Genomic DNA, 17143 nt, shown 5'->3' on the forward strand with positions numbered 1-17143 from the left:
CTTCTCAGTGTCTGTGGGGACAGGACAAGGGGCGATGGCCTCAAGTTGGAGCACAGGGAGTTCCACACCAATCTGGGGAAGAACTTTTCCCCAGTGAGGGTGAGGGACCCCTGGGACAGGCTGCCCAGGGGGTGTGGAGTCTCCTTCTCTGGAGAGATTCCAGGCTTGTCTGGACCTCGAGCTGTGTGACCTGTCCTGGGGACCCTGCTTTGGCAGGGGAGTTGGACTCCATGGTCTCTGGAGGTCCCTTCCCACCCCTACAACTCTGTGATTCTCCAAAAGCGCTGCCTGCTGCTTGGTGCATACGCGGGGAGGTCCACAGTGTTCCATCCTTTTCCAGCGAGCCTGGCAGGTGCCACAGGTGTACAGAACACACCACATGTTACCTGGGCAGATACCACTGGGGCCACGGTTGGTTGGTACCACCCGGGGCCGCCACCACCTTCCAAACTGGGGAACAGAGAGAAAAAAACACCTCAAGACCAACCGGGACAGCAGGCACACGGGAGCCGGGGGGGGGGAAAGCATCAGCAGGGGAGGGAGAAAACACCTCAGCCCCTCTTGCAGAGTCACCTCACCGTCCCAGGTTTTGACGGCTGTCTCCGTGATGCCCGGGGCGGTGCGGTGGGTTACCGCAAGGTGGTGCGAAAACATTGCGGGTCCCCGCGCTCCTTTCCACGGCCGTGAGCATCTTCGGCCACGGGCCGCGCGGGAGCCTCCCCCCGCCCGATGTCGAGGCAGAGGAGACACGGGGGGCGACACCGAGTTTTGGGGGGTTTTGAGGGGTTTTTTTTCTCTCTCTTTTATTTTTTATTCTCGTTTTTTTCCCCTCGGCGTCTCCACCGCCGCTTCCCAACTTTCGGCGCCGAGCCAGGCGGGATGCCGGGCCGCCTGCCCAACGCCGTCGCACGCCTGGTCGGGATGGGGGGATTGGGGGGTGGGGGGGATGTGGGGAGATGAGCCGGCCATTAATTAGCAACGCGGCTTTAATTAACGGAGCCGGGAGGGTTTCCCCCCCACCCCTCCAGAAGCGGCACCACGAAGCGGCGCGGGCGAGGCAGGGAAAGAAAGGCAGCGGCACCGAACACACACACACACCACCCCCCCTCCCCAAAACAGCAGGTAGGGCTCGGCTCCCCTCGTGGCGCGACGCCCCCTGATGCGCTGCCCCCCCCCCCCGCTGCATCGGGGTACCGGCTGTACCCCCCCCCCGACGGGGACACGCGCGGCGGGGGCGTGGCCAGGCAGCGGCGGGGGGGGTGTGTGGGCGTGGCCGCGCGCGCGCAGCGCGGCTTGTTTGTCCCAAGGCTTATAAGGGGGGGAGCGCCGCAGGCCCGGCAGCGTCTTTGTGGGGAGAGCCCGGTGCTGGGTACAGAGCTCCCCTCCCCCGGGCTGGGGACGGGGCTCCCCGCCGTCCCCATGAGCCGGCTGTAGTTTCGTGCAGCCGCCGCCGCCGCCCCTCGTCTGAGGGCATTTAGATTTTATTGGGGATTTGTTTTTTTTTTTTTTTTGGGGGGGGGGATTTAATTCTTTTAATTTCCTTCCCATTTTTTTTTAATTTTTTCATTTTTTTATTTTTTCCCTCCCGTCTGCTTTTAATTTTTTTTTCCCCCCTTTTCTCACAATATATTTTTATACGCTTTGCTATTAAAAAAAAAAAAAGACACAGAAAACAAGCAACAAAAAAATAGCAACCAACATGGTGCTGGGGAAGGTGAAGAGTCTGACGATAAGCTTCGACTGTCTGAACGACAGCAATGTCCCCGTGTACTCCAGCGGGGACACGGTCTCAGGAAGGGTCAGTTTAGAAGTAACCGGGGACATCAGGGTCAAGTCCCTGAAAATCCACGCGAGGGGACAGGCGAAGGTGCGTTGGACTGAGTCGAGAAACGCCGGCTCCAACACTGCCTACACGCAGAACTACACGGAAGAAGTAGAGTATTTAAACCATAAGGACATCCTGATCGGCCACGAGAGAGGTGAGGAGAGGGGCTGGTTAATCCCTAATGCATTGTTTTTGCCTTGACGTGTTTTTTCTCTCTTCAGCCGGCAAAGGGGCGCGCGTTTGCACCGCCGCGGGGGTTTTATATTCTTTAATAACTTCAAATCTTGTGTTTTCTGAAGGTTGGTTTGAATGGTTTCATTCAGTGCCGGAGGTAGGGCGGGACGCGCAGGTCTTGGCGGCGGGGTGAAGGACCGCGCTGCCGCGGGCGATGGCTCCGCACCCTGCGGGTTGGCGACCCGGCACCCACACAGCCCCTTCTGGGCTGGGTGCCGCTGCTTACCCCTCTCTTCCCCCAGCTGAAACGGGCAGGGTTCGCCCCTCGCTGGGGAAAAGATGCGCAACCCCGGGCTGGAGATGCGGTGGCCGTGGGCTGCGGGGCGAGCGGCTCGTCATCCCGGCGCTGGCAGAGGCGATCACCGCCACACCTGCCATCGTCCTTGTATTGTTATTTTTAGCCCTTATCACGGCGAACCCCTTCGATTTCCACCCCCCTCCTCCCCCCCGCTATGCTTCTGCGGGTGGGAGATGGAGTGAGGGGTGGGGGAAGACGGTGGGAACGGACTGACGACCCCCGGTGTGAGGATGCCCCTAACTAAGCCTGCGGCGGGCGCGCGTGTGTGGTTGCGTAACGAGAGCATCCCTCCCAAAACTGCCCGACCGGCGACCTCCCTCTCTTGTCTCCTCTTCCCCCCTCCCCTTATCCTCCCCCCCAACCCCTGCGGTCTGCAGGAGGGGTCCCCACACCGCAAGGGTCACCCTGCCCTCAGGTCTCTCCAAGCGCTTGTCCGGCCGGATCACAGTGCTGGGAGCCCCCGGGGGTTTTGGGATGGTGGGTTGTTGGGGTTTTTTTTTTTCCCCCCCGAAGTTTGCAGCCTTTGTTCGAAGCGGTTCAATCCTGTTTGGGACCGGTCCGGGCGGGGGGGTGAGGGGGGGGTGGGGAGGAGGAGGAGGAGGAGGGAAGGGAAAGGGGGGGGTGGGGGGGTGCGCCGCCTGCTCCGCGCAGATTGGCCGCACGCGTCAGGTGGTGGCGATGACTTAATTCCTTAGCACAAGAAAATAATGTTAAAAACCGGTTATGTAATTGCGGAGACGCTTGGCTTTCATTTATTTTTTTTCTTCCCCCTTCACTGTGTTTTTTTTTCCAGCGGGGAGCTCCGAGGGGGGGACGGTACCCATCCTGAGGCGGGGAGGGATATAAAACCAGACAGAATTCCGGGCGGCAGCCGGAGCCGTTCTGGAACCGGGGAGCTCCGGTGTCCCGTAGCGAGCAGCCGGCGCGCATCTCGCTCTAGCGGGGCGGCTGTGGCGGCTCCGAGCCGCCCCCACGCCGCTCGCAGCCGGCAGAACTTGGCGCGGATCAACCCACCCCCTTAACCCCCTGGGCCGGGGTGGGGGGTGACAGGAGCCTGGCGGCACGCAGCGCCTGCCCAGGGTGTATATGCGGAGAGATGGGGGTAACCCCCCCTTCCCCCCCCCGAGCGTGGAACGGCGTGGGGACCGGGCCGCGCCCCGCTGCCCGCCGAGGAGCCGGCGCCCGCGGCCGAGTTTCAATGACCGCCCCGGGCGCCGCTCCCCCCTCCCAACTGCCGAGCCGCGCCGCAGGCCGCGCCCCCCGCCCGGGCCCTGATTGGCCGCCCGCGGTTTGTTGGCCTGTTGCTAAGGCGATGCCGGCCGCTGATTGGAGGGGCGCGGGCCTGAGGGAGCAGGTTCCCCTGCCGCGGCCGGCGTGCGCGGCGGGGCCGCTCCCCTCAGGGGGTGAGGGGCGGGGGGTGTAAAGGGGGGTGAGGGGGGGATAGCCCGGGCGGGCGGGGCGCCCTGCGGCCGGTCACGTCCCCGTCGCCGTCCCCCTTCCCCTGGGGGACGACCCCCGAAGGGTCTGGGCAGAGAGCGGAAGGCGAAGGGCGGGCGGCGCCCCGCCCACCCCTCCCCTCCCTCGGCCGGCGGGGAGCGGAGCTGCTGAGCGAATGCGGCGGGTGTAACGTATACCGTATGTATATGAGCGGCTGGCTGGGGATCCGCTCGCACCGGTTTAGGCCGGTCGGCTCCTGCTCCAGCCCGGCCCTTCTGATTGACAGCTCAGCACTTGTTTACCACAGCTCCGCCGCGGCCGCCCGGCTCGGCGGGACTGCTGAGCTGGCAGAAAGGGGGAGGAGAGGGGAGAGGACTGGAGAGAGGGGTGTGTGGGGTGAGGGGGGGGGGGGCGGCGAGGACAGGAGCCGCTCCATGAGGGAAGCGGGGGTGGGCACGGCCCCGGGAGCAGGCAGTGACCCCTCGCAGCCCACCCTCACTCCACAGCTCATTGTCTCGCCCTGTCCGAGCCTTTCCCCGGCGGTGGGTGCCGAAGGTGCGATCCCACCGACGGTTCTCCGGGCAGCTTTTTCCTGGGGGGGTTCTGTGTGTGTGTATATATATATATTTATTTATTTCCCCCCAAGATTTCAGTGTGCTGAACAAGCAGGATGCCGTAGGGGCAGGGTTGAGGCCATGGAACTGGAGCAGTTGCCTTTCGCATTGTCTGGCCGCATCCCCCCCCACCCCCCCCACGTTATTACCCTGGCCCCTTCTACGTGCGAGATGCTCAGTTATTTCCCTCCCACCCACCCCCCCCCCCCTCCACCCCCCCCCCTCCTGCTTTATACTTCCCGTTCTGGCTGAGTCAGCGTTTTTTTTTTTCCTGGGTTTTATGGCAATTAACGCCGGGAGAAACCACAAATTTGTTGCAGCGTTTAAAGCAGCGTAGATAAAGGAAAAAAAAAAAAAAACAAATGCCAGAAAAACCACCCTCCAAACCCATGACCGTAAACAAAGGTCAGCTTAATTGGTGGAGCCAACAAGTATCTGGGCCTTGATATCCCAGAGAAAATCGAGCTAACCTGCCAAAAAAATACAAAGTTCAGCTCGCTTACATGGTGTTAAATTGGGCAGGCTGCCATTTCTTCAGTGCTCCTGAATCCGCCTGGTACTTTCCAGGTGGTGCTTGTACACCCTTTTCCCCCCCCAAACACACACCCACCCCCCTCACACCACACATACACACCCCTTTTCTTTTCTCCCCTTTCTGTTTTTTTGGTGATTAATTGCTGGACGTTGTTGCCAGGCAGGAGATAAAAAAGGAAGCCGAATTACTAAATTTAATCTGGCACCAGCAGACTTCGAGCAGATCGCTTGATAGTGTTGGTGAGCCATCTCTCTGCTGCTCGAACGAGGAACCAAGAGAGTGGAAGGCGCGATTTCCATTACAGATCTTGCAGGCAGGCCTTGAAATGGCAGCAGTTTGCAGCCGTGTCAGTGCTCAGAGGCGGGACTATAAATTAAAGTGAATTAACCTCTGCTTCCCTGTGAGGTGGATCTGTCTGTCTTGTCTACTCTTTCCAGGGTGAGATGGCTCCCTGCACCCAGCAGCTCATACCAGTGGGTCACAGCCCCTTGTGTCTGGGGCATCGCGTCCTCTCCGGTCCCTTTTGTTCGGGTAGGGAAGCCCTTGTGATGCATGAAGTGTGTGTGCAGGTGGAATAGCATTGGTTTTTTTTTTCTTCTCTCTTCTCTAGATAATGACAACTCAGAAGAAGGCCTTCACACCATCCATTCGGGAAGGCACGAATATGCATTCAGCTTCGAGCTTCCACAGACGTAAGTGCCTGCGCCGCAGTCCTCGGGTGCTGCTGCCCACCTGCCTGGGCAAAGCTCCTGCTGTGGGTGGAGGGGGAAACCTTTTCAATGGTAGTAGGAATTGTGCTTCGACATGCAGCGGAGGACATAATCTCATTAAACTGAAGAGGTTGCTTTTAAACTGACACACAATTCCCTTTTCTTTTTTTTTTTCTCTTTTCCTCCTTTATTTCCACAAAAGAGGAGCTTGTTGCTGCCCAGCAGGTCTCTTTTTTTCTTTTGACCCAAGTCCTCCTGACTTATTAGGTCTCTTGCTCATTTAGTATTTTGCTCCTTCCTGAGAGGAGAGAGAAGAACTTGAGCTGGAGTCCTGCAGAGTGGCTGAGATGGTACCTTCTTAACCCAACCAGCAGTTTACTGGAGCCTTGCAGACCAGCAGAACTAGAGATAAGATCAGATCTGAATTGTGTTCAGTCTGGAACAGATATGGCAAGTTCTTAACTATGCTTGAATATCACAGGAGATGGTTCTGGCTTTAAATAGTACCACCTCCCTAGGCAGCCTGTGCCCTGACAACTCTTTCAATGAAAATTTTTTTTCTAATATCCAATATAAACCTGCCCTGGCCCAGCTTCATGCCATTGCCCCTTGTTCTATTCTCTGTCACATGGCTGAAGAGACCATCGCCCACCTCTCGACAACCTCCCTTCAGGTAGTTGTAGGTGGTGATAAGGCCTCCCCTCAGCCTCCTCTTCAGGCTAAACATCCCCAGCTCCCTCAGCCATTCCTCATAGGATTTGGCCTCCAGCCCCTTCCCCAGCCTGGTTGCCCTTCTCTGGACTTGCTCAAGGACATTAATGTCCTTTTTATGGTGGGGAGCCCAGAACTGGACACAGTACTCAAGGTGTGGCCTCACCAATGCCGAGTAGAGGGGCACAATTACCTCCCCAGACCTACTGGCCACACTGTTTTTAATACAAGCCAAGATGCCGTTGGCCTTCTTGGCTGCCCTGGCACACTGCTGGCTCATATTCAGCCTGCTGTCAACCAACACCCCCAGGTCCTCTTCCTGACAGCTCTCCAGACAGTCTCCCCCAGTTCTGTAGCGCTGCCTGGGGTTATTCTGTCCCATGTGCAAGACTCTTCACTTGGCCATGTTAAACTTCATCTCTTTGGTCTCAGCCCATGGGTCCAGTCTGTTCAGATCCCTCTGAAGAGCCTCCCTACCCTCAGGCAGCTCAACACTTCCTCCCAGCTTAGTGTCATCTGGAAACTTACTGAGGGAGCATCCAATCCCTTCATCGAGGTCATTGATAAAGATGTTGAACAGATCTGGAGCCAGGACTGAGCCCTGGGGGATGCCACTCATGACCGGCCTCCAGCTGCATTTGGTTCCATTCACCACCACCCTTTGGGCCTCTCCATCCAGCCAGTTTTTAACCCAGTTGAGAGTCCACCTGTCAAGGCCAGTGGCAGCCAGTGTCTCAGTCAGAATGCTGAGCCATCTGTTTATTAGAGGTGCTGGTTTTAGCAGAAGCTGCAGATGATAAACACATCTACAGGTCAGCTTCAAAACAAACAGCACAGGACTTTATGGTAGACTTCACTGGAACAGTGAAGGAGACTTGTATAGGTGGAGATTTTTAACAGCAAATTGGCATTCTGTGGAAATCTCCAGTGCAAAACCAACTGCAGATAATACTGATCTTCCCCTGAGTCAGAGGGGGCATTTAAACATGTAAAAAAAATCCTAGCCAGTAAAGCACCATATGCATTGGTCAAAGCACAGGTCCTTTCTAAGTGACCTGAAGGAATAGCTCTGAAATCAGCTTTTGGTAGTACTGAAAAAAACAAATGCTGGTGTAAAAAGCCTGAAGTTTGAAGTGCCTGCTTGTTGTTTGCTGCCCAAAATGTATTACCAAAGTTTGCTTTACCTGCAGAGGGAAAGGAAGAAGATATGCACTGGCCTTTCTCAGTTTTGCCCTAAGGAATACAGGGCAGGATAAAAGACTGAAGACCAAACTAAAAAAATTACTCGTATTTTGAGTAAAAAAAACCCTAAAATTCTTAGGTGTGCAAATAGTGGAGTCTTACAAACCTGTAACTGAAACAGTTCAATACTAGCATGGCTAGTGTTACTCCCTAGGGAAGATAGGGAAGCTTTATAAATTAAAGATTTATTATTTGCATATTCTGAAGTAGTTAAAACACAGTGTAATAGGAAAAAAAATAAACAGGTAACAAGTTATGGAAAGCTTTAGTTTGAGATAAGTGGAATATAAAGTTCTTTTGTCTCTTCCATTTTAAGATGTTACAGAAAGAAAAGGTGATGCTGAAAGGTTTGGAGATCCTTTCCACATTGTTTACCATCCAGGTCCACCCCCAAGGAAAGGACTCAACTTCATCTGTCGAAGTTCAGAGCAGAATAGGCTTGGTGATTTCAAGTGTGTGCACTCATATGTGCATTCATGTGCAACACAAGTGTTTTAAGCTGGTCTCCTCGGGGTAGAGGAAAATTAGAAGGGACTCAAAATAGCCGCTCTTCAGAACTCCCAATTGAAATGTTTACTCTGCTTAAGGCAAAACAAGCTGATAAAGTGCTGAGTTACAGCTAAAATTAATCTCAATGCTGAGATAACCAGAAAACAAAAGATGATGGTTTATAAAACATGCTACCCAAATGCAGAAGCCGGTGGATGCTAATGCTAATCAAAGCTGGTAGCCCTAATTTGGCCTGAAACGGGCATGCTCCGGATGTGGAAAGTCACCTCTTTAAGTTTAAAGGAAACGTGTGCTCTCCTGGCATTTTCTAGTGCAATTCTGTAATTGAGTCTTTAAAAAAAAAAAAAAAAAGCCAAAACTACAGTAGGATGAATTGGAGATGATTTTTTTTTTCCCCTCCCACCTTTATAATCCTGAACTTTTTGAGATACGGAAACCTTGCAGAGTGAGTTCCGGCTGCATTAAAATACTGCAGTAGTTCTGCATTACTTCATCCCTGATCTGATCAACTGTGTCATTGCTACTCAATTTTTGACCTTTGTGTCCTGCACAGACCACTTGCTACCTCATTCGAAGGCAGACATGGCAGTGTGCGCTATTGGGTGAAAGCCGAATTGCATAGGCCTTGGTTTCTACCAGTAAAATTAAAGAAGGAATTTACAGTCTTTGAGCATATAGATATCAACACTCCTTCATTACTGGTAAGAATTTGACAGAATTACTCATCTTTTTTTTTTTATTATTTTTCCTGGCATAAAAATAATGAAATAATTATTATTATAACAATAACTGAAAATACCCACATTTAATTTTACTTAATACTTAACTCGCTAGTTTAGTTAACAGCTGCTCTTCTGAGTATTTTGCCAGTCTAGCAACTCTCTAACCACTGATACCTTGAAAGCTCTGTTCTCTTGCACTTGGAGTTGCTTTATTCCTTGAGATACATAAAACTTGCTTTGTCCATTGGAATTGGTAATGCCAAATTCTTTTTGTAGACCGTCCCTCCTTGGTTTCTAGTAAAGAACAGCCTCTGGGAGGAAGGAACGGTGATAATTAAAAGTATGTGATGGTGTGAGGCTGCTGACTTCAAAAAATGCAAAGTAAAGAGAAAATAAAGCAGCATGCATAATGGATAATTTCCATATGGATGGTTTTCTACCAGTGGGGAGAAATTATCACAATTCTCCATAATCTTTCTGAAATGTCGTTTTCATTAAATTAATTTCATTACCACAACTGCTTCCAATGAGGATTTGATTTCAATTTGGCCTAAGATTACTTTTTATTTTTCCTGCTCTTCCTCCAATTCTGATCTACAGAAGGGGGGGGTGTGGAGGGATGAGGGGATGGTGGGGGGGTAGGGGAAGCCAACCCTACCTCAAAGTCCATTGAAATAGGTTTCTTGTGTGTACGGGTGTTAAAAACAGGCTTGGAAAGGGACGCTGGCCTTGCACAAATACCATTAAAATCAAAGGACTCCCATTTGACTTTAATGGGCTTTGGATCAAGTCCTAAGTCCTGATACCATGTTTAAAACAACAAAGTGTGTTTAACGTAGATGACAGGGGACTGTTCTGAGACGGAGGAAATGGCAGGAGTGAAGGTTACAGCACTGCAGCTCAGTTACTGTTTCTGAAGCGATGTGCTGGGAGGATGTTGTAGGACTGATAAATGAAATGCTTTGCCAACAGCGTGTTGGTATATGTAGGCTACAAAGCCTCTTAAGTTGCACAGTAATTACGTATGAAAACTGTTTTTAAGTGTGACTGTAGTATGAAAAAGCCACCTTAATAATGAGTAATGGAATTCAAATTAATGTTTTATCTGCACAGTGCAGTTTAAACCGGGTTTTTTTGGCCTATAAAACTAGTTATGTCTATCAAAATATAAGTAGTAATATTTGTTCTTTGTGTTGCTTAGGATTTAAGTGATTGATGGAACTCTTTAACTCAGTGGGCAATGTTGTTCTTTTCTTGCAGTCACCCCAAGCAGGCACAAAAGAAAAGACTCTCTGTTGTTGGTTTTGTACCTCAGGCCCAATATCCTTAAGTGCCAAAATTGAAAGGAAGGGCTACACCCCAGGTACGTAACAGAAGTAATTATAGGAAATGTTTTTCCTTCCCTTTTTAAAACGACAGTTTGTACTCACTGCTTTTATATAAACGAAGTTATTTAAACTGCTCTTGCTGCCTCTGTCTGTGTTCAGCAGTCTGCTCAGTGCTTCCTCAGCTGCCTCTGATCTTTGTGAAGTGGTGCTGGCTGTTGCCCCCAGGTTGTTGAAGGACATCTGCTTCTGCTAGATGTTACTGCTTCGGCTCAGCTCATGGTGACCCTTCTCTTGCCTTTCAGGTGAATCAATTCAGATCTTCGCCGAGATTGAGAACTGCTCTTCCCGTGTGGTGGTGCCAAAGGCAGCCATTTACCAAACACAGGCATTTTATGCCAAGGGGAAAATGAAGGAAGTCAAGCTGCTTGTTGCCAACCTGCGTGGGGATTCTTTGTCATCTGGCAAAACAGAAACCTGGAATGGCAAACAGTTGAAAATTCCTCCTGTTTCCCCTTCGATCCTTGACTGTAGTATAATCCGTGTGGAGTATTCACTGATGGTATGTTGGGTGGCTTTCTTTTTTCAGCTGAACATAAGTTGGTTTCCAGTGCTCCTTGAGAATTGCTTAAAGCATTTTGTGCTAATTCTTCAAAGAAGAAAAATGTATTTTGGGGTCCTGACCAGTGGTCTGTAGATATGAACTCTGCGTGTTCTGAAAACAGTCATGTTGTGTCACGAGTGGACAGAACTTCCCTGTCAGGACTCCAGTTAAGAATCCTTGAGCTGTTTATTTTTTGTCTGGGAGAATCTTTTGTCCCCAAAGGGGCATTGGCCCTAAACCAGACAGTAGGAACCAAGTTCCTCATGGAAAACATACATGTGTTTAGAGAACTTAGTCTGATAATCACACAGCTCTCATACGAACCTGCATTTTAACCATAACACCTCTTGTTGTTTTCTCCAGGTATACGTTGATATTCCAGGCGCCATGGATTTATTCCTTAACTTACCACTGGTCATTGGTACCATTCCTCTACACCCGTTCGGTAGCAGAACATCGAGTGTGAGCAGCCAGTGTAGCATGAACATGAACTGGCTCAGTCTGACGCTGGCTGAAAGACGAGAAGGTGACTTGACAATACAAATCCCATTCAGTTTGCTAGTCTGTTACGAGTGTTCTCTGCTTAATTCATCACTGTCAGGGCAACAGACCCAAATTGCATCCTTCCTTTTGGGGGTTGGAACGGATGATCTCTCAAGGTCCCTTCCAACCCCTGTGATTCTACAATAAAGCCCAAAGGAAATCCCTCGTGGATGTTTCCTTGCCACCTCCTTGTCCTCTGTAGAAGAGCAGAGTTCTCTCCCTGCCTTCCCTACTCAAGCACAAGCGGTGAAATCCAGCTGCTTGGAAGCTGGATGCCATTGTACCTGTGTGGAATAATTCCACCACCATCCCAATTGCAGCCTTGGTTATAAGTGCTGTAACTCATTCTGACAGCGGTTCGTGGTGTCCTTCACCAGCTGTAGTAGCCAAGGCTTTGTGAAAAGCTAATGTAGCCCATTTCAACGGGTAATCTCTGTTGTCAGAGGAGAAACTCAGTGTCTCCTTCCCTGTTTTCTCATACCTAACAAACACTGCTGCTTGACATACCAATCCCAGACTCTGATTTTACAGAGTCCAGAGGAACGCAGTGTTCAAGTCACTCCCACCTGCATGGAAACGCAGTAAATCTGGGTTTGCTCTAAATGTAAGGGGGATGACTTAAGCCACTTGTAAGCAGTGGGCAGCCTGCTGTTGGGTCTTGAGCACAGCCTTAAACAGCCTACCCTTGCTTTCGTGTTCAGTCACTGTAGCCGTGTTGCCTGCCTGCTGGTGCCTTGTACAATAATAGAAAGTCTAATATTTGTCATATATTCTGACATGCATGAGAACTTGCTGTTCGAACTGCGTGTGCCTTTTCCCTGCAGCACCTCCTAGCTATGCAGAAGTGGTCACAGAGGAGCAGAGACAGTCCAGCCTGGCACCCATGGGTGCCTGTGATGACTTGGAGAGAGCGCTTCCAGGACCATTGTTCGCATACATCCAGGAGTTCCGTTTCCTGCCTCCACCTCTCTATTCAGAAGTAGGTACCACAGATGGAATATGTTAATTGTTTGACTTCTTTCTGAATCCTCTCCTGTAGAATAAACGTAGGAAGCTGTTTCTCCATCTTAAAATCAGGAGAAACGATATAAAAATGATGTAACAGGAGATAAGATGACTCTTTTAGCAAAGTGGGGGTGAATATCAAAAGATTTCAAGACCCTGCACAACTCCAAAGCATTGTTGAAGTTTCTAAGCTATGGCTTACCTTCTTTGCAACTTCATTGAAACCTTGTGTTACTCATTTAATGCATTGCATTGGTTAACATCAACAGCTTTGGGTCTGTAGATGTCCTGCAAGCTCATGTATCTCAGCTCTACTTTCCAACACTAGTCATGCCTCTTTGTTTAGTACTGTAACTGTTGGGCTTCCAGAAGGTCCACATAGAAAAGTCAGAGGTATTCCTTCTGACTTCATTTTCCATAAACACACAGATCTCACCGTGTTTCTGGCTGGGGTTTTTTTAGTTCTGTGCAAGCCACTCAAACCATGGTAGAATTTCAGCAGCTTTCTATGGTCTTTTTTTTTTTTTTTTCAGGAAAGAGTGATAGAGGACAAAATTAAAATCTCTGTCCTTTGGTTAAACCTTGCCTGAATTCACCCATGGATTTTTTTTTTGCCTTCTCCTCTTGAAACAGTAACCTGCTCTTGAGTGGGCAGAGGGTTTTTCAGTGTGCTGGAGACCTCTCTTGAGGACTCTCCTGCAGTGTAAGAGTACATCTCTTCAGTCCTTTCTGGTTTAGGTACTTAGACAGAAGCCTGTTTTGTCCTTAAATGGTACTACACAAGGAACTGGTAAAAGTGGTGCTTAAACTACATTCTGTGCAGTTAAGTGATTCTTACTGTCAAGTTCTGGAGCCCTGACTCAGCAGGTTGTTCCCCCTGTTCCTTTTCTAGAAAGGAAGAAGTGAGGTGTGGAGTGCAGGAACGTGAAAGACATTTTATGGAGGGTGTGAGAATGAATTGTCTGTAAATTAGAAGTAGAATCACTTTTCTCTGCAACTTGGGTCTTTGGAAGCAAAAAACCCCTTGTAAAATCAATTATTTCTGAAGTTACTTTGTGTAGTGACAAGTCCAGATTTTTTAGTGTATGGTAAATAATTGGAAATACTTCTCTGCTACTAAAGCAGGTTTTTTTAGTCCTTTGTGCTTATCCTTAAACTTCCATCAACCTGTAGGTTAAAATTTTCCACTGTTCTTGGTCACTAATGTTTCATTCAGTGTTTCCTCTACTTGACACAGAGTTTTTCCAACTATTTCAGTAACTTTTTAGTTGGGAATGGTGTTCATCATTATGATCACCTTAAGCTTGGGGATTTTGATGGGGTTTTGGTTTTTTTTGCTACTCTAAAAATGCCTTGGGTTTGTTTTTTCTTCTTCCTCTCTTGAATCAGATTGATCCAAACCCAGATCAGCCCACAGAGGACAGACCGTCTTGCCCCTCTCGTTGAAGGAGCCCGTAAGAAGGCGGCTTGACTTGGGTTTCGAATCATCCCTGCGGTGTTGAAGGTCAAGGTGTTGTAGTGGAGACACACACTTTGAACAGGAAGTGGTTTTTCTCTTGTCTCTACGGTGAATAACTGAAAACAACCTGTGATCATGCTTAGAAGCCTACAGTAAACATTGTAGGACTGCTCCACATGCTTGAAGACCTGAGCTTCCCTCCCTCCCCCTCCACCACTCTTTCAAATACTGGCACATAACTAGGAGCAGCCTTACTAACCTTATGGTCATGTGTGTCAAAAACAACACTCAAAAAAACCACGTTGTGAGAGAGAGGGATGGCTTCCTCTTAGGATTTGGAGATTTGCACATGCTCATTGCTTACGTTGTGCGGTTCAGTGTCACTACAGCTTCTTCTCATTTATGCCAGACTGTTGTTATTTCCTCCTCCCCTCTCCCCTCCTTTTATTTGTTGGTGGTCCGCACAATAAGAAGCAAAAAGAAAGCTTTGACAAAAAAAAAAAACCACAAAAAAAAAGAAAGAAAAAAAAAAAACCTACAGCAACAGACTTTGACAAATGCACTGACTTTTTTTTTTAATTTAATGTAGCCTGGACTTCTACCTGCACATGCTCAGAATTGTCCTAGTAGGCTGATCATGTATCACCTCTTCAGCTTGGACCCGACGGTGGATTTATTTACAAACATCAAATGCCTTCAAAGCCAATCCTTCTTGCTGTATGTTTGGCAGCCTACTGTAGTAGATAAGCAACAGATGTTGTTGGGGATGGGGTTGGGGGGGGAAAAGTTGTGGAGACCTAATAGAAAGAAACTTTCAGTAGACTTCATCAAGATTGTATACCTTCCTGATTTCTTTTAAGAATTTGTTGCCTTTCTACTATAATCGCAAAGCAGCATTTTGTTACAGACTGCCTAAAAAAAAAAAAACAAAAAACAAAAAAAAAAACACAAAAAAAATCACTTAATCTCAGGTGAACTCATCACTTGCCAAACTGTTGGAATGCTTATCTGTTTTGTTACGTTGCACTGTTGAGTTACTTTAGTTTTCTTTTTACTTTTTTTGTTCTGTTTTTTGTTTTGTTTGTGGTTTTTTTTTTTTTGTTCTTGTTCTTCTACTTGAGAGGGGCAGCTGGACTAGGGACATACACAAAAGTTAGAAAACGCACCCTCATTCCCATTTCTACGTCGTAGAGGGAAGGGGCAAGAAAATAAAAAGTGTTGTGAAGCTTTAAAAACGACCGAGGCACAAAAGAAAGCGGCGCCAGCGCACAGCACCTCAGCCTCAGAGTAATTTTAAAAAGGAAATAGTCATACACTGCCTAGGATGCGTAGGCAGGTCGGTATCTCAAGTTAGAAGGGACGGGAAGGGAAAGTAAATTTATTTTTCTATATAGCTTAACCTAATCACCAAAAATTCTATTATGTAATGAGTCTCTAGTAAAAAGTATATTTCAAACTGCAGGAAAAGCTTGGACTATGCTAAGAGCTCAGTTTGTGCACTTTGTATTATCTTCAGGGTTTGTGATACTGTAAAATAAAGACTTAGAAGTATAACTGAACTGGGCGAGATCAGTGTTACCAGCCGTATACTCAGATACTCGTTAGCTGGGAGCCACCTTGATGATTGCATCTTCTGTGGCACTCTCAAGAGCTTTAAAGCTTAATCAGTGACTTTAAAGCAAAGCAGTGATTTCTACCATACCTTAACGTTCAGGAATCGCAGGGAAATGAGCCCTTGAGTGTGCCCCAGGGAAGACAAGAGTGCAGGGGAGCCGTGGGATGCACTTAAAACAGGCTAGAGATGGAGAATGAAAGTCACCTTTCCCTTTTCATCAGAAACCGTGTAACGCAGACTGCTGGCAAAAAGGGACAGGCTTCTGGGGTTGACTAACCTGAGCAAAAGATGTGATCAGTCAAAGTAGCTTAATCTCCTCGTGCAATAAACCAGCTCGGCAGCGAGCAGGAGGGGTGGGGGGTGAGGCTGGTGGCTGGCGTGTGGTGCTTGTTCTGGAACAAACCTCCTGCCTTCGTTTTTAAGGCTTCACGAATGCGACGCAACAGGCTTAATCCATAAGTGGCCTTTCATGACAACATGAACGGGTGGTTCATGTTTCCAAAGTGACAACAGGGTCATAACACATACAAATGAGTCGCGTTTTAAGTGATTCAGTTAAAAAATAAAACAAAAAAGGCTTTGAGCAGGAGCATTGGGCGAGGAGGAGGAAACCGGGTGATGCCTGAGGTTGACGAGGCCAGTTTTGTGAATGTCCCTTTCCCTCTACCCTCTCTAGCCAGACAATTCTAAAAGCTGATGGGATCGTTGGCATCAAAAGGGCATTTGGTGGTTTTACTTTTTTTTTCCTTTTTTATGTTACTTTTTCAACAGACTAGGGAACAATTGCTGATACATAATAGCATTAAAAGTACTTATCATGATAAGAGTGGGGATCGTATATGAGGCAGGATTGACCAATATCATCACAATCGACACGGCATCACGGCCTGTTGTGACTGAACAGTTCTATAACCCTTTCAACTTGATATGTTCTATGATTCTCTGAACCTTAACCAAATTTCAGGCTTTTTCCTTTGGAATTTACTTCGTTAGTTGTTGAGACGCGTTAACTCTTCCGCAAGTATTGGTCAGTTCTCAGCATTATAAAACCATGAGGTTCACAGTTGTAGCCCAGTATTTGGTAGAGAATTCTGATCTGAATTAGGAAAAAGTAAGTAAAATCCAAACATTAGAGAAACAAAGTGCAATATTAAATGTTTGCTTTATAGATTATATTCTATGGCTGTTTGTACTTTTATTTTGTTATTAGTTTTGGTGCTGAATATGTCCTTGCAGACTCTGTTTTAAGAAAACTATGTGGAAAACAATTTAATTTTTCCTATTGCTCTTCCTTGTGGAAAATAAACTTTTTCTAAAAAAAAAAAAAAAAGGAAAAGTTCTTAAATCTTGTGATTTCTCATGTGTGACCTAAATGCTTCATTGAAAACATGCATGAAGAACTTTTTCACAGTGAGGGTGACAGAGCCCTGGGATAGGCTGCCCAGGGAGGTGGTGGAGTCTCCATCTCTGGAGATACTCAAGACCCATCTGCATGTCTGTGTGTGCAGTGTGAGCCTAGGGAGCTGCTTTGGCCAGGGGGTTTGGACTCGAGCTCTAGAGGTCCCTTCCAACCCCTATGATTCTGTGTGTAACACAGGGTGAGCATTGTGTAACACAGGAACAGAGACACTGCTGTGTAGGGAAGAAAACTACTACTGGAAGTAACCACAGTGTAGCAGGGAAGCCCAGTCTTGTTGGGGATCCCTTCAAGGTAACAATGATGCAACACTCATTTCGGTGGTGTTGGGAGTGAG

At 48.4% G+C, this 17143-nt stretch overlaps 1 protein-coding gene across 1 annotated transcript; it reads left to right on the forward strand.

The window, feature by feature from the left end:
• Positions 1-1363: 1363 nt before the first annotated feature.
• ARRDC3 (arrestin domain containing 3) lies at positions 1364-16787 on the forward strand. The gene is made up of 8 exons (XM_084279018.1): positions 1364-1979; positions 5554-5635; positions 8670-8817; positions 10099-10201; positions 10469-10725; positions 11131-11293; positions 12135-12289; positions 13705-16787. Exons 1-8 carry the CDS (start codon positions 1700-1702, stop codon positions 13759-13761), a joined length of 1245 nt encoding a protein of 414 aa, XP_084135144.1. The 5' UTR covers positions 1364-1699; the 3' UTR covers positions 13762-16787.
• The last annotated feature ends 356 nt before the right edge of the window (positions 16788-17143 follow it).

Source organism: Gallinula chloropus (assembly GCF_964237585.1).
Source record: "Gallinula chloropus genome assembly, chromosome: Z".
Taxonomy (NCBI): Eukaryota; Metazoa; Chordata; class Aves; order Gruiformes; family Rallidae; genus Gallinula; species Gallinula chloropus.